The sequence below is a fragment of the Geospiza fortis genome, unplaced genomic scaffold, assembly GCF_000277835.1.
Source record: "Geospiza fortis unplaced genomic scaffold, GeoFor_1.0 scaffold75, whole genome shotgun sequence".
Classification (NCBI taxonomy): Eukaryota; Metazoa; Chordata; class Aves; order Passeriformes; family Thraupidae; genus Geospiza; species Geospiza fortis.
Window position 1 is genome coordinate 1272819 of NW_005054360.1, and position 22006 is coordinate 1294824.

A 22006-nucleotide genomic window follows, 5' to 3' on the forward strand; every position below is an offset into this window, starting at 1 on the left:
GGGGGTGGTTCTCTGCCGGGGGGCCCTTGCTGGGGGCAGGAGCGCGCTCGGTGCAAGGTTAAATTCCGGATTAGGGGTTTTCGGCACTGGTCAGTGTGTGAGCCTCTTGGAGCCGGCCCTAGGTGGGAGCAGGAGAAGTGGTTCTTGTCATGTGAGATTTTGAAGGCGTTTGTGTGTGTTAGCGTTTTGAGCGGTAATGGGGGCAGTTCACTCGCTGCCTTGGTCTGGAGCTTCTTCTAAAGGCCAGGCTGCTGTTCTGAGCCTCGCTGAGGTGCTCTGGCTGTCCTGACCCGGGACAGGGACAGTGCTCTGGCGAACGTGCCCAGCATCCCGCGGCAGCCGCTGTTCCAGGGTCAAGCGGCAGTGTAAGGGAGGGAGTCTGTGTGTGCCCGAGCTGAAGGATCAGCTATTTTTAGCGACAGAACGCGGTGAGAGGTCCGAGAGAGCGGCTTGGGAATGTCTCAGCCATAGGGCCGGGCACTGAAGTCAGACAGCAGTGGGTTGCAGATCTGTGATAAGTTTGGGCTCCTCGCCTTGTGTCCTTGCATGGCCTTGTGTAAGCACGGAGGATGGAGGAGTGCCCTTGAGCCATTACAGGGCTTTTGTTTGTCTCCCATTGTCCAAGGAGAGAGAGGCTTTTCTTTAATCCACGTCTGAGGAGACGCTGAGGCACGAGGAGTGGATCTCCTTGAGCCCTGTTTCTGTGTGAGTTTTTCCAGAGGCAGTTGGGTGAACACGTGGATTGCAGTGATTTTAGTTTGGCTCAGCCCAGCATTGGGCAGGGCTCGGTACTTCCTGGCAGCATTCCCAGGAGCAGAGTAAAAGCTGTACTTCCTTCCTCAGCCTGTATCTGCTGGAATCGTGGATCTGGGACTGTGCCTTCCTTCCCCCATGCTCCTGGGTCCTGCCTGCAGGGAGGGATCCTTGGAGAGATTGCTAGATTTGGAAGTCAGGTTCTGGACATTTAGCAGGGAAGATGGTCAGGTGTAAATTATAAACAGCAGGCAGAATTGAAATTGCTTCAGGGAAAACAAGAACATGATTTTCTGTTAGTGTACTGAAACAGCTCGTCCTTTTCTCTGTGCCTTGACTGGTGCAGTCCACGTTTATCTGCCAGGGAGAGAGTGTTTGAAAATTGCACCTTGCTCAAGTGCAAAAGCAAGGTTTTATTGGAGCAGCTTTGGTAATTTAAGTGATAAGCCTCCTGGGCTGGGCCTGCAAGGGGAGAAAGTCCAAGGCTGTGGAGCAGAAGAGTCAGTTCAGTGTGCCCGGTGAAGTGTGCACTCATGTCTCACGTGGTGTGGAAGGGGTTATGAGACTCCCTTTGCTGCTGGGTTGTTAAAATGGAGAAACAGAACAATGGTGATGGGTACATTTTTTTTTTTTGTAGTCAAATGTTTTCTGGCAGTTTAAAGTTCTGATAAACTGTCCCTGGTTTTATTTTATGCAGATGTGTCACATTACCCAAAGAAGTTCAACTTTCTCGTTTCCAAAAATGTGTAGTATATTTTGGCGGTAAGTTGGAGATTCACATTGTTGTGTAGTGGGTGAGGACATAGTTATTGGGTGAACTGGGTAGTTACACCTCTGAGCTGTAAACTTTGAAAATAAGGTTATTTACTCCAGTGTAGACTGCTGCTGTAGTGCTGAGTGTGAATCTCAGTTGTCTATCCCGGAGAGTAACGGGTAAAGCAAGAATGTTGCAAGAAAATATATTGGGTTCACTTTGGGAAAGGAAATACTAGAAGAAGAAGAAACTTCAAATCCAGGAAACAAACAAACAAATCTCCTAAGCTAAATGCATTTTTATTCATCCAGATGGAGCTTTCACCCTTTTCTGATGAACTTTCCTAGCACCATCACACTACCTGGAAGTATTGATTTAATTTATTATGTAGCTGGGTATACAAAGGAAAAAATATCAAATCTAAGTCAGGAATATTTTTTCAGGAGTTTACCTGAGAGGGAAGAAAGTAACAGAATAGTTGGGTTTCCAGAAGTGAAGGTTCTATCTCCAAATGTAGGCTACACTATCCATAGTATATTCAAAAGGAGTAGACTGAGAGCAAGGTGGTGTTCTGGGTCTCAGAAGATCTGGGATCTGTTAAGGGCAGAGTGTGTGTGTGTGTGTGTTTGCCAAATGCACTTTGCCAGGTCCCAAAGGTTTATGATCGTCAATACACAGCTTTTCTGTCCTTGCACCTTACTGTCTGTCTGAAAAAGAGTGTTTTGATGTCTTCGTATATTTTTGCCATTTGATTAAATGGGGTGTGAGGGGAGAGGGAGAGCAAGAAATCCTTTCAGATGTTTCTGTATGGAGAATCAGGGAAACTTGACTTCTAACAAGACTACTCTTGAAAAACATTGTCCCCAGGTTTCATCATACAAGTACATCCCACTGGTGCAGCTGCAGTAAGACAATTAGTGATGAAAAATACCAAGACCCTTTTCAACTTGGTAGAAAAGACTTGAAGAATCTCTATGAAGATATTAAAAAGGTAAGGGATTTTGGTGACTATGCTGGGATGTCATGATGATTGTTTTTAATAGCAGCCATCAGTTTGGATATTTATTGAAATACATTTATTTATGGATATTTATTGAAGTAATGTTATTTATGTTTATGAACTGCTGTCTGAAACTTAAACTGAAGGGAAATGGAGCATTTCTCATATTTTGTAGAACCAGAATGCAATTTTTTCTTCTGATTTGCAGCGCTGGAATGCATCATTTACATTTCAGATTACTCATAGTAATTTTAAAAATAACTTGGGCTTACACAGGGTGGAATGAATGCAAGCACTAACCTTATGCATACTGTTTTACTTACACTAAACAGACTGACTTTGTGACTTCCATGCTGAAATGGTCTTCCTTTTTATAGGAATTGCTGGTCTCTGCAGCAGAACTTAAGGAAATGTGTGATTATTACTTTGATGGGAAGGGAAAGGCCTTTCGACCAATGATTGTGGTGCTAATGGCTCGGGCTTGCAACATTCACCATAATAATTCCAAGTGAGTTGGTCACTGTCAGATACACACATCATGTTTGAAAGTTATCATTCTTGTGTTTCTGAAAAATGCTTTATGAAAATAAACTGCTCCTCAGTAAAACCTGAATGTAAGTTCCATCTTGAAGCTGTATTTTTGTAGTTGTCAGTGCAAAAGGAGCTGCTGGGTTGATTACATGTTTCCATGTGTTAAATCGTGGACTATACTGCACTTGTAAGCAGGGTGGATAAATAATGTTGCTGAATTACTATATTTATAAGGCTTTTAAGTCAGTTCTACTTTCTTGCATAAATGCTTTATTAGAACCTTTAATACTCTTTGAAACTATGTAAACTTCATTAAGTATTTTCATTTGTAACCACTCCTGTTCCTATTAAACTCTAGTCACAGGTAAGAAGTTTGCTGTGATAAGTTTGCTGTAGGATTTTTTTAGTAATTATGCAGAAAAGCTATTAAAGGGGTGGTATGATTATATTCAAAGCTGTGAGATTTTGAAAACAGTAAGAGTTTTTTTTTCCCACCCTCTAGTAGCAAATTTCTATGCTTTATGTAAGATTCTAAGCTAATTAGTCTGGTGTAATCCTTATGATCTCCAAGTTACTTGAAAGCAGTTTTAACTGAGCAGAAGATCCTGCTTGGCCTGCATTCTCTATCACTCCTGAGTCTGGCTCGTTGCAGATGCTTCACTCCACACGTTCCTGTCAACTGCTATGTTTGCATTTTGAGGAAAGATGTTGGCTGGAGTGTTCTCCAGTTGCCTTCCAGCTATGCTTCCAGTCTTGCCTTGTATAGAGTTTCAAGTAGATAATCTTTGGTCCCTTTCCAGAAGTGTTTCTAGACTAATTTGTCAGTCTTAAGGGATTTCTCTGAGCTCTTGCACTGTTTTCTCTCTGTAGGACTAGTTTAATGCCTTGTTGGACTTGATTACTACCTCAGAGCATGGCATGTATTTTGTTGCATGGATAACACCTCCCCCTCTAGCCCCTTCTATGTGAATATAATTATGAAGGAGAAGGCAAAACTGAGCTGGCAGCATCCTTTCCTCTGTGTGCCAGTTCCTCTTGTTTTAGGAAAAGTCATCCAGGATTAATGAACTTTGCTTCAGCCAGATTCTGTTGTCGGTTCAGGACTGCTTCGTGTCATTGACTCTGAGATAGCAAAAGGAACAATATTGGTTGTGCAAATCCTCAGGGATACCTTTTGCCACAGACTGTCTTAATATATTCATGAGTGACCTTGACATGAAAAAAACAGGAGTGTGAGGAGAGCACTTTTTGATGGCAGAGTCACTCGTGGTTTGCAACCACCTTTGTTATGAAGAACCTCAAGGATATCCTAGCATGCATCAGCCATCCAGTTCAGCTACAGGAGTGTATATCATACCTCCTGAAATCATCAGCCTGCCTGATCCCTGTGCTCAAAATTAGTTAAGTCCAGCTGGCTTCAGAGGTGGATTGCAAGGATAATCATGAAGATTGAAGAGTTGTGGTATACAAATTTATCAGGAACAGAGTGAAAGAGCTACTTTAGACAAAGCGTTATGTTTCTAAGGGAATGGAAATTTAGGAGGAGACTTTTAACAACAGGGACAGTGAGTTTTTGGAGCATCTTTGGAATCAAAATAATGGTAAAAATAGTTCTATCTCATTCTAGTGTGTAGCATGAAAAGCTTATGAACGACATCATGTGTGCAGTACTGAGAAAGCTGGAACTGATGTCATACAGTGTGGGAGTAGAGCAGTGACTCAAAGAGAGGTAGCAGTAGAAAGACTGAATTTGCCTGTATGCTCAAAGCATATTTGCTGTCTTTTGACATATGTATATGCTTATGGACATATTCTTGTCCACAGGTTATGCTGTCTCAAAACTGTCAGGACCAGTTTTGAGACCTGCCTTATGCCAGTAAGAAAGTGCCACATATACCTAGGGCAAGTATTTGCTTTGCAGTAGCCAGCCCTCAGCATAAGTCCTCTGATTTCTAGATGCCTGTGTCATTTGGCAGTGTTTGTACATCTGTTGTGGTTCTAATCAGCACCTCCAAAATATATTCAGTGTTTAAAAAGCTTCCTCAATAATCTGAATGTTCCTTGTACAAACCAGGCTGAGTCACCATCTTTGTCATGTTGCTTTTAGAATGAATTTCTGAGTGGCAAGAACAAAAGTGTTTCAGCAAAGGAATGGAATGAAATCCTGGGGTATTTACCTTCCTGTTCTGTGCCCTGTGCCGATTTTTCCAAGCCTGTGATTGAAGACTTGTATCAACATAAGGGATATTTAATTACACTGTACTTCTTGTTGGTTGGTGCATGGTGACCAATGCTTTTGAGGGTTGGCAAGGCCATGAGAAAGGAATTTACATTTGTGCTGTGGATACCCAGTTCCTGTGAGCTGATAAAGTTTTATGGATGTTTTCCTCTCTTTTGCTTTTAAGCTGCTTGAAGCTGGCTGTCTTACACTTGCTCTGGGTATGCATGTACTTTTGTTCACATTGATGCTATGATTGATTCATTATTGTTCTTTCTTAAAGCAACATTGTCTCTAGGTGGCAAATTGTTCTTCCAACTTTTTTTATGTTTGTGAGGAAAATTGTGTATGTAGAGAAGTAATACTGCATATTTTTAACTCTGCTCCTCCTCTACAAACCTGGGGGGAAAAATACTTGCCTTACATTCTGCTTCTCCCAGTGTTTTTTTAAGATGTTTTTCCACTTTCAATTTGTCATTTCCCTTGAAGCATTTTATCATTCTTTTCCTCAGTTAATACTGATTCTTCTCCAGGATTGTTATTCTTTGTTGAGGCTTTGGTTCCCACATGTGAAGAGACTGACCACAGTACCTTTAGGTTTGTAGGGTGAGCCAATATCCTGTACTGTTCATCCCCAGCATTTTTTTTTACTTTTGCCTCTAGGGGTTGTATTGCTGAGCTTCAGTTTCTTCTTCATCTTGCTGCCATTCTCAACTCTAGTATAACTTGCTGGACCCAGCATGCTTTTGCCTGCTTTTTCATTTTCTTTTCTTCTTTTTCTGCAATTTTTGTATAAAAGGTAATACTTTTCCCTATTTGGCTGTTAAAATAACAATTTAGGAAGGCTACAGGTCCTGATCTTACAAGGCAGTCCTAGGAGACCTCTTTCTCTTCTCCTCCAGTATAGCTGAGATTTCTCAGGAGAATGGAATGGCCAGGTGGTTCTGCTTGCAGGTTAGGTGACATTGATCATTTATGTGTAGGTTTGAATGAGGTGAGGTATTTGCTATACCCTCAGAAGGTTAACTGTTTTTCTAGAGTGAGGTCATTTTATTGTGGTCACAGTTGTATAAAGAATTATCTGAATTACTGCCAAAAAGGTAAGTGACTGAAGTGTGTTGTTTCTTTGCTCTTGAAATTTTAAGTGTCCTAAGTCCTACTCTGAATTTTTAAGTCCTTTGGGCCGTGGCTTTTTGCTTATTGATAGCAACTTTGCTTTATGTGAGAGTAAGAATTGTTGTAAATAGTTCAAGCTGGGGTCATGCAAACCCTCAATTTCACACAGCCACTGCCTGGAGCCTGACAGGACCTAGTGTTTCTGTATTCTCCAAAGTGTTTGCAAATTGGGGTTTTTATTTCTATTGCTACAACCAAAAAGAGAGAGGCAAATAAGAGAGGACCAAAGAAATACACCAATAACTGGTAAAACAGTGAGCACAAAGGTTTGGGGGGATGGGTGGGGAAGGGAAATAAATTTATCAGAATAGTGTGAGAAACAAATAAAATGACAGTAAAATAAAATTGAATATTTCCTAAAGATAGAACCTGCCAACAGCCTTAGTTCCCTTTTGTTTCACTCCTCCAAACTTTTTGTTGTCAAAAGCCCGTGGTGCCAGCTGCTCTGCAATTTTCTCTGGTGCTAGCACATGCAGTCTCTGTGCTTCCCCTAGTTTGCAGTGCCCTTCTGTGTCACAGACACTGTTTCTGAGATGGTTGCTTCTTTCAGCCCCAGGGCCTTAGCAGGAGAATGATGCTTGAAGGACTGTGGCCATAGCACAACAATGTTGCAAGTTCTTATGCTCATTTCCTGTCCTTAAACTGGTAGTATTTACTTACTGGCAAACACATTGCCTCCAAGCTGTTTGTTGGAGAGTGTAAATACTGGTTTGTGTAGTTTTGACTTCACCCCTCACCATTGTTGGGTGGCTTTGGTTGTTTGTTTTGTGTTTGTTTTGGTTTTGGACAGGGATATTTGGAGGGAAATATTTGGGGTTCCTTAACCTGTATGATCCGCCTTGGCTTGTTCAGTGTTCATGAAACAAGTTCTGTAATGGAAAACACCTCAGGGTACAGCACATCTATAAAACCTTATCACTGAATCAAGCAGGGGGTCCAACTGAAGAACAGAAGATGATTAGTTGTACAAAATATCTGTAAATATACATCATCTCAGGGTATCTTTACTTTGAGAATGACCTAAAAATGGCATCTTTCCACTTACTGGATTTGCTGTTATCTGTTGAGTTACTGCCACTTTTTGCTTTTGTTTTGCAGGAAAAGCTATATGAAAAATTGCAGGGGATGAGAAGGATCATGGGGTTTGTGTCTTTTCCCCTAAAAGTAGGCATGCACTGATCTAGAATTAGTCTCACAAGATGCATGCAGGAAACTATTGCAGAACTTCTTTTGCCAGCAGTGGAAAGAACCTTGCTTGAGACTTTGTGGAAACAGTAGTTTTAAAACCCCTTCAGATGAAATTGTCACATTTGATACAACATTCTGGAAATCCTGAACATTCCTATGCCATTTTTAGTCATTGTCAGAGATAAGATAGAGTATAATGCAGAACTTTTCAGAACCCGCTTTTGAAATAACTGGTTTTGTGCTGTCTTCATACTACTGAAATATTTCAGTGATTCAGCGAGTGTTGCCATTTACTGCTGCTTCCCAGCAGGAAGTCCAGTCTGCTGACATAATTAATGAAAAAGAGAATCCCCAAAAGGAGAACAGTGCATGAAAGAGGCTGGAGACTTTTACAGTTTTTTGAAGGTAAGTTTTCTCCTACTTAGTAAGAGTAATTTATTTTGGAAAACTATTTACACTGAACTAGCATTTGATTAGATCACTAGTCCATATTAAGACTTGCCTCCAAACAACCATGAAGGTTTCCAGCTCTTATTTTCTGTTGTGTAAAAGCCATATTTTCACAGCCTATGAGCTACCCATTCGTCCTGCTATTGTTCAGGATGTAGAACTCCCACTGACAGCAGTGCAGAATTCTGTATAGAGATAGGTGTCAGAATGCAGTGTTATGTCAGCAGACTGCAATATGTTCTTTCATTTTGTGATTAATCACTACATTTTAAAGGACATAGGCAGTGCAGAAAAGTTTTAAATTCCCTTAGCTGAGGTGAAATTATCTTCTGTTTCGGTTCTTTTTCTGTTCTCCTGTAAAATAGTATGATTATATATCAGAAGTAGTTTCTTTCTTGTGTTGTGGGTTTGGGGTTTTTTGTGTTATTGTTTTGTCTGTGGGGTATTTTAAAAGTCTGTGTGGACTTGTTACACCTATGAGGCAAGGCTGACTGGGATAGCCATTTCTGGGATCCTGCATGTAACCCGTGGTAAGAAACAGAAAAATACCAGAAGACAGTGGAAGCGGGATACTAAGGGAGATGGTCCTTTGTGTGAGCTAGGTTGGCTCTTTTGTTCTCTAGATAATTGGTTCCGTGTTCTTCTGTTACCTTCTTTTCACCTAGTTAAAAAAAATAGTAGTGTGAACTACTGAGAGTTGAATCATCAGTGTTAGATCTTCTCAAAGGCTGTTAGGTAGTTGGTGTTTACAGTCCTAAAGTGCTTGCAGTAGAATTCTAGTTAATTCCTCGGGCTTCTGAAGAACCTCTGGGGTTTTAAGGTAATCAGATAACGTAAAGGATAACGTCTATGAGTTATATCTTTCAAATGTAGAATGCAGGTTTCTGTTCCTTCTGATCTCTCCAGCTTGCTGCTTGGTAGAGTTATCCAGCTGTAGAGAGTTTGTGATGCCATGATTATAGGTAGAGCAACAGAGATAAGGAAAACTTAAACTCATCTACAGAGCTACCTGGCCTTCTTTTCTCTGCTGTTTTCCAGATGTCAGTCTTAGAGCCAAGCATCCTTGATGCTGTGCTGTTTATTGCTGTCTGGATTTAGAGGGATTAAAGTCAATAACACAGGAGTTTTGCAGTGCTGTTAATGCAGCAATGTAGAAATAGGCCTCATGAGGATGGACTCATCCCTCTGCACTTACTGTACTAATGTGATTTTACTTTCTCTTGTCTTCCTAATTCCAGGTTTGAAAGAAGCGGTCAGACCAGGAAAAAGCTGTGACAGCTGTTTTCAGAGGAACATTTTTTTGTTTGTTTTTTAATAGATATTTTGTAGTGTATTGCAGCAGATATAATTGATTTAATTATTTGACAGTTCTTGTTTGTTTTTTTTTTATTTTAGGGAGGTGCAAGCAAGCCAGCGCTCTGTGGCCATAATTGCTGAGATGATCCATACAGCCAGTCTAGTTCATGATGATGTCATTGATGATGCAAATTCTCGCAGAGGAAAAAGGACACTTAATCAAATCTGGGGAGAGAGGAAAGTGAGTTTGCTAATACATGCAAGACTTGCCTTTGAATTTCAGCAGAGCACAAATGCCTAGAGGTTTGTCATGTTACTATGGCTAGGTCTTGGAATATGTCAGAAAACATATGAAGAGGTGTGCACAGTTTGTGGGTGAGACCAATGTGTTTTCCTTTTCTGAACTGTTGGAAGCATTAGATGGTTGAAGTGTGTTAGTGTTGCACCTGTCCAGCCTCCAGAAGAGATGACTGAGAGGGGCCCTTGTTGTATGTATCTGAAAGCAATGTCACAAAGATGGATCCAGGCTCTTCTCAAGTAATAGGACAAGAGGCAGAGGACAAAAACTGATGCATGGAAAGTTCCAGCTGAATGTGAACAGATTGTCCGCAGAGGCTTTGGAGTCTCTCTCACTGGAGAGATTCAAGAATCATCTGGATGCAATCCTGTGCCATGGGTTCTGGGATGACCCTGCTTGAGCAGGGAGGTTGGACCAGGTGACTCTGGCCCCTTCCAGCCTGGCCCATTCTGTGATTGTTACTGATTTTGCATTCCCTGTGCCGTGCTCTGCAGTGCTGTTGAAATACGTTAAACTTGAACCTCATCCTGGATGCTGATTCAGTGGTGAACACAAAAGTGTTTTCAGTCAGTGGGAAATTTTTTTTTAAATTGGTGTTTTCTTCACAGAGCATTACAAGAAAAAGTCTTCACCAGAAAATACAAGGAAGGAACTTGGGGTAATTTAGAGTTCACATGGTGTAACAGCCACAAGAAAGTGGTAAAATAGAGAACTAATGTTCAAAAAAACTTCATCAGCAAACACATACTGCATACAGGGGGGCTGTGCTTATACAGAAAAATATCACCAGTACCATATGATAGGGACTCAAAAATTACTCAGATTTCAATATTTGGTTATGTGTTTTTTTGCTCTTAAAATGTGCTTTATGTAGGAAAGTTACATAATGTAAGTAGATCTGACAACTAAAGGAAATTGTATGGTCTGTGGTAACACACGAGAAGACTTAAGGGATCACCTTTTTGTTGTTGTTGTTGTTAGGCTGTTCTAGCTGGCGACTTCATCCTCTCAGCTGCTTCTGTAGCTTTAGCACGAATTGGAAATACCACTATCATCTCTGTTCTAACTCAGGTGATTGAAGATCTGGTGCGTGGTAAGGTTTTTTCCTGTTTTTATCTTCCAATTTGCTTGCCTGAGCAGTAAACCCACAAGTAAAATCTCCCTTCTGTGCAACTTTTTAGGTGAATTCCTCCAGCTGGGTTCCAAGGAAAATGAGAATGAGAGATTTGCTCACTACCTCGAGAAGACTTTTAAGAAGACGGCGAGTCTGATAGCAAACAGTTGTAAAGCAGTATGTACGTCTGTCTCTTCTGAAGTTAACATACCATACTGTAAGCTTCACAGCTAAACTAGCATTGCTGTGTGCTCTGGAGACCCTCCAAAGCAAAACCCTCAAATGGTATTCTGCCAGAACATGAATGGGTTTGAGATTGTGAATTTTATCACAGTTCAGCTGTGTAGCCTCCAATATCGGTTTTCACTTTTTCTTTGAGTTTTTTTATTTATACACAGATTTATTGTTGTTCTCAATTGAATCAAAATGAGGTTCAAATAATCATAACAGTGGCAATCTTCAATTTATGAAATTCTGGAACTTTAAAATGATCAACTGGTTTTAAACTCAGTTGATCATTTTTGAGCCTATAATTTGATTTTAAGACTTCTTTGGCATCTGGCTGTTGGTAATTATTTCGTTGGTGCTGAGTGAGACCTTAAGTGGTAACAGTGGGAGGAAACAATTTTCATAGAATCAGAGAGTAAGCTGTGTTGGAAGGGGCGCATCAGGATCATCAAGTCCAACCCCTGTCCCTGCATGGGACACCCCAAGAGTCACACCATGTGCTGAGAGCATTGTCCAAACACTTCTTGAACTCTGTCAGGTTTGGTGCTGTGACCACTTCCCTGGGGAGCCTTTTCCAGTGCCCAGCCACCCTCTGGGTGAAAACATAATTTCTGATATCTCTACATCACATTGTAAAAAAACAGAAGCATGTACTGGATTTGTCTTGATTTGTCTGGGAGTTTTAATTACCAACTACTTTATCCAGCCCCGTCACTCAGTTCTCTTACTTGATTACAAAAATATCCAATTCAAGATTATGTTCTTACACAAAAGTAGATGTTCAGTTTTAGTGCAGAAAATAGAGGTGGGTAATAATCTCACCCTAAAAGAGAGTTTTGTTTATTCTTTTTAGTGAAAGGCAGTATAGCTAATGGATTCTATAGCAAGCAGGAATTCTTAAAGAATTAGACCACAAATCTGTGCTACTGTTAATCATCTTCCTTTGTTCTCAGGGAACTGGTGCATTTGTGCAACAGACAGCAGTTGAAAATTGCTTATATCAAAATGATTACATAGAATGAGACACTTGGATTTCAGGGGAGGGAAAATACATTTTATTCTAGTTGGAGAAAAGAAGTTAAGTCTTCTGGATTGCTCATATCAATGTCAATATGACCCTGACAATTTTCTTCTGCAAGTCTGTTTTATATCAGTAGGCACCTGGACTAGTAAAGAGCATCACATTATTCTGCTACCCCAGAAAAAACATACCCAAGTTTTAATATTCATTTTGACCGTCTGCCTAAAAGAATCTTTGCAGATGGAAGAAATCACATTTCCACTGGGTGGATTCTCCCTACAGATGTGCTAATTTAAGTTTTTTTCTTTCATGACTTGCAAGAGTGAAAGATTTAAGCATTTCCCTCAAGACTGAGGCTGTGATGCTGGTCAGGGGGGTGTTTGGCTGCTTTTCTTCTAGTGGCTGGTCTGACTTGTTCCATTGCTGAACTGCTGGAATTTTATATGCTGTAAAATTTGTGTTAGAAAGGAAAACCAAGAGAGAAGGGCTCTTCATGGCAAATCCTTATCACTGCACATAGTACCAATGAGTTGAATATGTATGTTTCCCTCAGTTTCTTTCTGCATGGATTAGGAGAGCTCTATTGATAGCAGTTAAAAGGGATTTTTGGAGGGGGAGAAATTGGTTTTGCTGGTTTTTTGGTTGGTTGGTTGGTTGGTTGGTTTTGGTTTTTTTTTTTTGTTGTTGTTGTTGTTTTATTTTTGTTGTTGTTGTTGTTGCATGTAGGTGTTGAGATATTTTTGTTTAGGCGGCTTTGGTTACTGAAGAAATGGAATCAGAAGGGAGTTCTGTTTTCTGTAGCAAAAATGATAAGCAGGATCATCAGTTCTATCTTGAAAGGAAATTCAGTTAGGGAATCAAGAGTATTCAGATCTTGTTTTCAGGGACAAAACTAAGAGGAGAGACTATGGGTTTTAGAAGCAGTTCTGTTCCTGTTAATGATAGGAAAAACCTGATTAGTTGCTGTGATTGAATAAATACAAGTGTTAACTGGAAAGAAGATGTCAAACTGGTTCAGGTGGCACCTTAGAATTCCATGGTGCCATGCTTTAGAAATGGAAGAGGAGAGTATCCCTGCCAAAAGGTCTAAACCAGACATACACTGTAATTGATACATTCTGTACCACCAAAGCTTTACTGCATTTAAATCAAAATTCTTTTAAGTTAGGACTTAGGGAGAGAACAGTCTGTTCAAGATGTTAAGAGCCATCCCAGTCTCTAGTTTATTTCTACAACAGTTCTGCATGGGGGAATGTTACCAAAATTTCAATTAAAGTGTATTGTAAAAGGAGGCAGTGCCAGATGGCCCAGAGTCATTGAAACCTTAGTTACTGCAAGGCATTTTTCAGAGAAACATGAGGTGACTTTAGTTCAAGAATTCAGAAACAATAAAGCTGGAGTGGAATTTCTGTTTAGTCATCAGGCCAGCTGGAGATAGCAAAATAACCTGAGCAGGTTTTCTGTCTTTTTTAAACCCTGCAGTAATGTGAATTCCTAAGCCTCATAAAGCTATTTATATTTTGTATGGCATACTTTCAGATGAGGGATTAAATCCTGCTTGCTTTGCGTGTAAGGGTGCCCTAGAGATTGTTGATTTCCATATTAGGAGGAAGCTTGTGCCTCCCTGTGTAAGGCAGGGCTGTGCAAGGGACTGAAGAAACCAATAGTCTGAAGCTCTGGATCTTCCTGTGAGGTCCTGCTCTGAGCAGTTCCTAGTTTGGTGTGTGCACAGGGCTCCATCACAAAACCCTGCCAGCGTGCCTAGGAAAATAACACTTCTGACTGTGAAGTAGATTCTCCTTTGAGCAGATGACTTTCAGAGTTTCCTTCCAACCTAAACTATTCTGTGATTGTCCTGGAAAGAGGAACACTGCTCCTGTCTAGAAAAACGGGTGGATGAGCCAGGAATGAGAAGGCAGGAACCTGACTGCTTCTGGAGATGAGCATGGAGGAGAATGGCTGGAAAGGGGGAACATTTTAGAGCCTTTTCCTTTCCATGGAATCCATAAATCTAGGACTACAAGAACAAACATCTCTTGTAGTGTTTATTCAAGGATATTCTGGCCCAGCAGCAGGTTTTCCTCTCTGACCTATAGAGCATTGGTAGAGATGTGCAAATGCTTTCAACTCCAGCTGCCATATTGTCAGGGCAGGATGTATCTACCCAGAGCTGATAATGTATTTTATGGATGTGAAATTCAGTAAAGAGGCAAAATTGGTTTAGTCTCTTGTATAACATAATGGAAGCACTTTTTTATTGCAAAAAGTGTGTTTGAAATAGCACCAAGGAGATTGTCCTGCTTTGCTGAATTCAAAGAACTTTCCTAACAAATTTGTTCCACTTGGTATTAGGAAAGATTTTTTCATCTTGATTTAGTGGAGGACAGGCCTGAAATCTTGCAAGATTAAATTCGTCATGAACCAGTCATACCTATCTAGGGAGCTCTAGGCTGTTTTCAAAGGGGGAGTTTTATCATTTAAACACACATCACTGTATTGACTTGGTTATCTTGATTTGTATTTGCAAATGTGGGTGTTATCCCAGAGCATTATCCCAGTACAGCTCCAGTTAAACTCCATGTGGGAGTGACAGGCTGCCTGGCTGCAGCCCGGCCAGTGTCCAGCTGGGGGCAACAATCCACAAGAGCAGTTTGAGAAATTGCATCCTGAAGGAACTCCCTGACAGACACAACCCATTTGCAGGTTTATTATGTGGTCATGGTCAGAGGGTTGCCCACTTGAGGATGACTGGCAGAACAAATCTCCTGAATTTTTAAATTATTTTTTTGTCTTTTTTTTTTTTTCTATGAACAAGAATTGACCTTTCAGGTTAAATGAGGAAGCTCTTTTCTTTATGCAGCACTTCCTCTGCCAGCTACTGCCCAGTCCGACCCTTTGCCATTAACCAGGATTTTGTCACTAAATTCTGTATTTTAATCCTCCACAGGGAATGAAATGTGGAGGTAGGTAAGGATTTCATAGGAACAGGGTGGATGCAGTCCCCTTGCCATGCTGGCATTATGTGTTTTATATTACAGAAGCAACCAAAAGTTTGCACGGTACAGCAGTAGATGTTAGGTCTTCGGGCAAATACTGCTATTTAAGAGACAAACATCAAAAGGAGGATAAAAAGGCAAAGTGTTCTACTTTGATAGTTCCACATCTATTTAAATATCTTATATTTGCAGTTCACTCTGTTTAATAGCCTTCAGGATTTTCTATGATTATTAGAGATAAGTAGCATTATTTTCCTGCTATACTGTCCTCTTTTAAATAAAAGTGGAGAATGTATGATGCTGTTAATTTCTCCATCATACAGATTCCTCTGGGATTTAGTTATTATCCACAGATGCAGGTTATGACTGTGAAGTGATGCTCAGATATGAAGTGCACTGCTGCATGAAATCATCTCTCATTTTGTGCAAGTTGCATCACATTTATTAGGATATAACGTTGTTTCTTATTTCCATCTTCATGTTCATCTTCAAAGCTACTGCTGGACTTGCTTTTAGTTTGGGGTTGGTTTTGGGTTGGAGGGGTTTTTGATGATCCTACCTTACACAGTCTTAAAGAGGAATACATATACATACACATACACACACAGACACATATTTATTTTTATATTGTGTTTTCCTAGCATATATTTTTAGTCTTAAGTAAAATGTATCTTCACTCCTCGCATTGGTCACAGCAGATTTGGAATGCCTGCAATAAACCAGGGTGGATTTTTGTCCCCTGTTCTAATTGGTTTACTGAAGGTTGAAATCAATCAATCAAGGTTGAGTATTTAACCAACCTCATTTTGCAAAATGTATAATCAGTACATAAATGCAAATAGCATAAATGCCCTCACTTCGAGGCAAGATATTAATTCTCAAACCTTAGTTAATGTCATATATTTTAGTTTTGTGGAGTTTATTCAGCAAAATTTCTGTCTCTCGTGTAGTTGATGGTACATTCACATAAAATGTTTTATCATACCTTTGTGAGCTTGATGTGCTTTCTTCATTTGCTGTCTTTTCTTTGCCACTAATTATCCCTCAGTACGTTTGCCTGCAGGCTAATCAAGTCATCTTCCTGAGCAAGTCAGATACAGTTAACATCACCTTAAAAATAATCATCCTTATGTCAACTGCCCCTACTGTACCAGGTCCAACACATCCAGCTTTGTGATCTTTTATGAGACATGTAATGTCCATTTATCTGCTATCTGACCTCCAATTATCCCCATGCTGATTTATGTATGTAATTAGTTTAGTTTCCCCATCACTGGACTGGATACAACTACTACCCTCCCTGCATGTAAAGTGCATCCACATTTCTTCTCTCTTTATCCTTGCATTGTAATTTCTAAGCCTGATAAATATTTAATGAAGCTAATCTCTTTGCAGATGTGAATGTAGTTTTAATACTGCACTGCTGTTCAGCCTTGTTTTCTAGTAAGCTTGGCTAGTTGTGAACTGAGATAAGCCAGAATGTGCCCAAGTCAGCTTTTTTTTTGCCTTTCCCAGATCCCTCCAGCCTGTGCTGGCGGTGTCATGCCTATGGTCAGGGGCTAAAAGTAGATGCTAACTAAAGCTTTCTATTTACTTGGGGTTTTTGTCTTTTCAGGTTTCAATTCTAGGCTGCCCTGATCCCAAAGTTCATGAGATTGCATACCAGTATGGAAAAAACGTTGGCATAGCTTTTCAGGTAGTGTTTTTGTTGAACTAAATGGAATCTAAAATCTAAACTTCTCCAAAGTGTTTTAGAAATCAAAGTGGGCTGTCTAATCCTTCCTACAAATCTCATCTTTAACAAGGATTATTCTGTATTTAGCTCTAATACTTAAAAAAGAAATTCTAAATAACCTGTATGTTTATTTTTTTAGTTGATAGATGATGTGCTGGATTTTACATCGTGTGCTGACCATCTGGGGAAACCAACAGCAGCAGATCTCAAGCTTGGATTAGCCACAGGCCCTGTCTTATTTGCTTGTCGACAGGTAAGTCAGCAGGAAGCTGTTTGCTCAAAATGAAAAGTGTAAACTGCTCCTCACAGGACCAGCTGGAACACATCAGATCTCCAGTGTCAGTGATGAGAGGGGCCTTGGCACATGTGACAAATCAGTGGGTTCAGTATCAGATGGATTCTGTGCACACAGAAGTTCTGAGAAACACCTTCCTGCACAACTCTACTTACTGTTAGGCTCTTGTAGGTATTGAGAGTTGTAGCACATTTTGTGTAGGTTATTCCTAAGTAGCTTCTTGCTTGTGTTTTCTCCTGAGACATCTTCCCAGGCTTGACTGTGTATGTAGGCTTTTTTGCCTTGTTCTGGGCTTTGTGTCCATCTGGGGCCAAGAATTGAAATCCCTGCCTTGCCTTTAGGTGGGTACTTTTATTTATTGGATTTGATCTTTTCATCTCTGTCCTCAAGTATTATCCATTTACAAACATGAGTAGGTTTCCTGTCTGGAGCTTAGGTAAGAGAAAAGGAAGTGTCATAAATAAAACAGGCTTAAAATTGCTCAAGATTTTCAGTGCCTTAAAAATTATTTGGAGGAGCAAAATGAAAACAGAAGCGTGAGCAGCATGAAAAAGCATTAAAATTGGTGCTAATCCATAAACAGGAAAGAAACTGGATTAATTCCTTGCTTCAGTGTCTTGTTCACCAGAGGCAAGCAGATTTGGGACTTGAAAAGCAGTCCTTCCTACCAGGCTCCACAGTGTGATATAAAAGCTGGCACAGTTAGTTCCAGCAGAGCTCATCTATGATCTCTCAGTGGAATTGCTTAGAGCTTGACATGGGAAAAGTTCTAAATCATTTAAAAAAACCCAACAACTTTGACATTTACTTCCCCCTCTAAAAGAGCCTGTTGTGAGGGGAGGTGGAGCATTCACATCTGTTTGCTTCCTTATCCTTTGGGCATTTCCAAGGATCTGTATCTCAGAACAGACAGGAGCACAGAGTATCAGCCAACTGACAAAGCAGATGAATGCATATTGAGAACAACCTTCTCTGTGTCCTCAGTGTCTCCTCCCCATACTCATCTGGGGGGATTCACAAGCATATTCCTGAATCATTATTTCAGAACTGTGTCATCAGCAATTGGAGCTGTCCAAACAACAGTGAGACACTCAGGCAGAGAGGGAGGATGGAGTTGTAAACCTGTTTTTGTGTGTGCTAAAGCCACGTGCAGAAGGAAACAAGCCATGTTGCAAATATCCAGTTTTGGCAGAGAATGGGTGACATTGATTGTCTTGTGGGTGTTGAATATTCCAATTTTTAAATTAAAACTATTTGTTATTCACTTGTTTGGGTTGTCTGTCTCTGAACTTCATCTATCTTTTAATTAGCTTTACAAGATAAATTAGTTCATAATACAGAACTAAAAGAAAATAAAATCTGTCACTCCTATTGTAAAATCTTGTTCTTTGTAGGCCACTTTTTCCTCATTTATATCTTTGATAGATGGGAAGTGTACATTTTTGCACTGAAATATAATTTGACCATCTTATAAAGTTTTTTTCATTAACCAGGAGGCTTCTTTGCTGCAAATGTCCTGCTGTTTCCAAGAAACTTGAACAACAGCACTGCAGACTTAACTGATATATAAACAAAGGATGAGTGCTAAAAAATGTGGAGCTTCAACTGACACTTGTGATGCTACTAAAAGATATTTCATATATTTGTGTGTGAGAAAAAAAACTCATGAGCCAGGACTTGAAGACAGTCCAAAGTGTAATTATTAATTATAGGCTGTCTTTTCAGATTAGTATTGCTGCTATCCTTTGATGTAGCTGGTACTCTTCCAGTTGTCTTCCTGACAAACATCCGTTAGTTTTTAATGTGCTCTGGATCTTCAGTGGCAGATGCCTTTTCTTCCTATCCTCTCCCCTCCCTCTGAAATACACCTTTGTGCATTAGAATATTAAGGAGAAAAAACTGTTAACCTTGATATAGTACCTATTTATTCAGTATTTAAAGTTAGCTCCCTCAGTAAAAAAAACAGCCCATTTTTAAGGAAATACACTAGTGTATGCTAATTCTAAAGCTCCTCTTAAACGAGTACAGCTGAAGAATGAAGGTTTTATTATAAGCATTCCTGTTAAATGCTGATGTGCTGCCCACTAAATATGCAGAATTGCTAATAACAGCTCTGCCTTACAAGTTTGGGGATTTTCATGTCCTTTAGTGCTTAAATATAAAAAGTGATCCCATATGCATCCTATATAACTGTAAATATGAATAATGTGAAAACTGATTGCATGAACACTGCAATTAAATTGTCATTACCTGGCAAGGAAGCTAGGATCTAGAAAAAGCCATGACTTTCTTCTTTTAGATAAAGTATGAATCATCACTGAACTTCTGAATGCATCTCCAAGACTGTGTATGAGTAATTGGAGACTGTCACAGCATGGATGGGTGCTACATGTTTGTGCCTGAACGAGGTTGTAAAGCTGCAGTTGCAGGCCCAAAGGTGTGCAAGGAAGGCAGATCATTGTTTACAAGTGTATGGCAATAAAATAATCTTTGTTTGACTGTAATCCTTTCAGGCAAGATGAACTAACAGCTCTTTCCCATAAAAAGAATTCTTCTGTGGAGTAGCTGCCTTGAGTTGTAGCCTTATTTTGTTAAGCACTAGGTTTTTCTGTTTCTAGGCTGTCTGAAGGAAGAGGCTGCATATTTACCTAAGTGATGTGATTTTTCTCAAAGCAACTGACTTGAGTTACCTGCTTGATTCATAGGGAATTTAGAGTGAGCATGCAGTGCTAACTACAAATGCTATGTGACTGAAAACAAAATACCTTATAGTTGTCATTTTTCTTACTAAAAAAAAAAAATCTGTGTATATAAAATAGCAGCACAATGGAAAATGTAAGAGAACATAACAGCCAGTGTTACCATGAGGGGATTTTACAAGTTGAACTGTACAATATTGCAACAACCAACATCCCGGGTTCTTTTGTATGTGTGGGGGCAGAGGTGCTTCTTCCAGGAGTGCCAACACTGATCATCATCTGTGATAGAGTATCTGATGCAGATTATACACCAGGCAGTAGCCACATCAGAAGTTACCACACTGGAACATCTGCTTAACATGATAAAATGGCAGGTGCTGACTTCTGCTACCAATTTGCTACAGCCAGCAGAGCCAGAGCCAGGTTTCAGTTATAAATGTTTGGGCTCTGCTATATTTCTGTGCAGACTGCAAGTACAAACCTGAAGCTATACCTGTAGCAGCACGAGTGACAGGGAAGTGGGCTGCACTTTGGTGGTGTTCTGACCTTAGCATGGCAGGCAGCTACAGGGAAAACAGCTCAAAAGCAAGTACAAACCCATCTCCCTTTGTGCTTAGTTTCCAGAAATGAATGCTATGATAATGAGGAGATTCAGTAAGCCAGGAGATGTTGAACGTGCATGGAAGTATGTGTTGCAGGTAAGACTGATATCAAATATTTCTGCTCTCCCTGCTGCTCAGTCTGAAATTCATTGCCTCTCAAGTAAAATAGCAAGGCTGCATTGGCAAATACCTACTGTGTAGCATGCAGTGTACAATAATGCCAAGTAAGAACAACTCAGTTCTCCCTCTGGCACAATGTTTTAGCAGAAGTGCTAGGTACTGAAGAACTTTTTTTCTTTTTTTCCCTCCAATAGCATAAATTAAAATGATAAGTAAAAAGCTCATGTATGCACTCTGTTTCTTCAGCTGAGGCATAGCTGTATTTAACAGCTGGTATAAATGGCATGTAATTTCCAGTCAGTCTTGTAACTGCAGTGTGCACCCTACACCAGTTTTAAATTACTCTGGTCTAAAAAGACTGAGTAATGTCTGTGCAAAATTATTACCTAGTTTTCAGAACAGCGTGGGGGTTTTGTACATCTCTATTTGGGGCAGGAGAGGAAGGGATAAACCATTAGTTTCTACTTTGTTACTAATACCAGTGCTGTTTTGTAATGGCTGAGTTGCTGTTTTAGCATGGATGAGTTTTAGTACTTGGACAGTTCAGGGCAGGTGGGTGGGTTTCCCTGATTACAGAACAAATCCTCTTCCCTTCCCATCAGAATATAATATATGAGGGTACTTACTGACCTTAGAACCTCCCCCCATGACTGGAAGAGGCAGAAGGCAGCAAGAGGCTGATCAGGTCCCTGTTTTCTGTGTCATCCCTCAGAGTGATGGTGTGCAGCAAACCACCTACCTCGCCCAGCGCTACTGCCACGCGGCCACGCGTGAGATCCGCAAGCTGCGGCCGTCCCCCGAGAGAGAGGCCCTGGTGCACCTGACAGAAATGGTTCTCATGCGGGACAAGTGAGAGAGCTCCTTCCACTCCTTCTGGCAGCTACTTTACCAGACTGTGCCTACATTTATTTCAAAAGTTATTTGCTTCCAACACAAGCCACCAAAAATTATTTTTTTAAAAAAAAACCTCCTTTTTTTTTTTGAAGTTTTACTTTCTTTTTTTTAAACTAAAGTGTTTTACTGAAGGAAGCCATGCAATTCAGAGCAAATCAAACTGTGCTGTACAATTGTTTTAGTGGGGGCTATTGATTGTGGGGGATGGGGAAGATGTTTACATGTTGATGCACAAAGGCCACAATGAGAATAAATATAAATCAGTGTATGAAAACTGAAGCTGTTCCAAATTTCACTTGTTTACACTAATAAAGAGAGCATGCATGTACAGGAGCTGGTAAACTCCTCTGAAGAGAGAGGGTTTGGATGTTTCCCTGGCTACTTAAGAGAAGCACCTGGAATTGTATATAGCTAGAGATACTGGTTTACTGTAAAAGACTACAAGTGGATTTTAATTGGTTATTCATCAGTGAGTTCAATTCATGCTATTGGTGGCTACCTGCTAGCAGTTAACATGATGCAGAATTTGAGATTGTTACCAAATGAATGTTTTTGTTCAGAAAATGAAAGGCTCGGTATTTCTAACTCAAACTAAAAATGAATGATTCACCAGCCAGTCAAACCTGCAATTCCATCAC

The 22006-nt window shown here is 40.2% G+C and overlaps 2 protein-coding genes across 4 annotated transcripts in view; one reads left to right on the plus strand and one right to left on the minus strand.

The window, feature by feature from the left end:
* The window catches only part of LOC102037780 (protein adenylyltransferase SelO), a 23968-nt gene extending 23351 nt beyond the window's left edge, over positions 1 to 617 (minus strand). Inside the window, 1 exon segment of the mRNA XM_031059304.1 lies at positions 596 to 617. Coding sequence (XP_030915164.1) covers positions 596 to 617 — 22 coding nt within the window.
* PDSS1 (decaprenyl diphosphate synthase subunit 1) lies at positions 109 to 21980 on the plus strand. Of its 3 annotated transcripts, none has more exons than XM_031059376.1 (11): positions 109 to 122; positions 1451 to 1515; positions 2375 to 2498; positions 2885 to 3015; positions 9466 to 9607; positions 10646 to 10757; positions 10846 to 10955; positions 16639 to 16719; positions 16898 to 17011; positions 20370 to 20450; positions 21187 to 21647. In XM_031059376.1, exons 2-11 carry the CDS (start codon positions 1451 to 1453, stop codon positions 21325 to 21327), a joined length of 1101 nt encoding a protein of 366 aa, XP_030915236.1. In that variant the 5' UTR covers positions 109 to 122; the 3' UTR covers positions 21328 to 21647. The 3 variants fall into 3 exon arrangements, with proteins under 3 accessions (XP_030915236.1, XP_030915235.1, XP_005423926.1); XM_031059375.1 differs by lacking the exon at positions 109 to 122 and adding an exon at positions 375 to 428; XM_005423869.2 differs by lacking the exon at positions 109 to 122 and having other exon boundaries at positions 21187 to 21980.
* Positions 21981 to 22006: the final 26 nt, after the last annotated feature.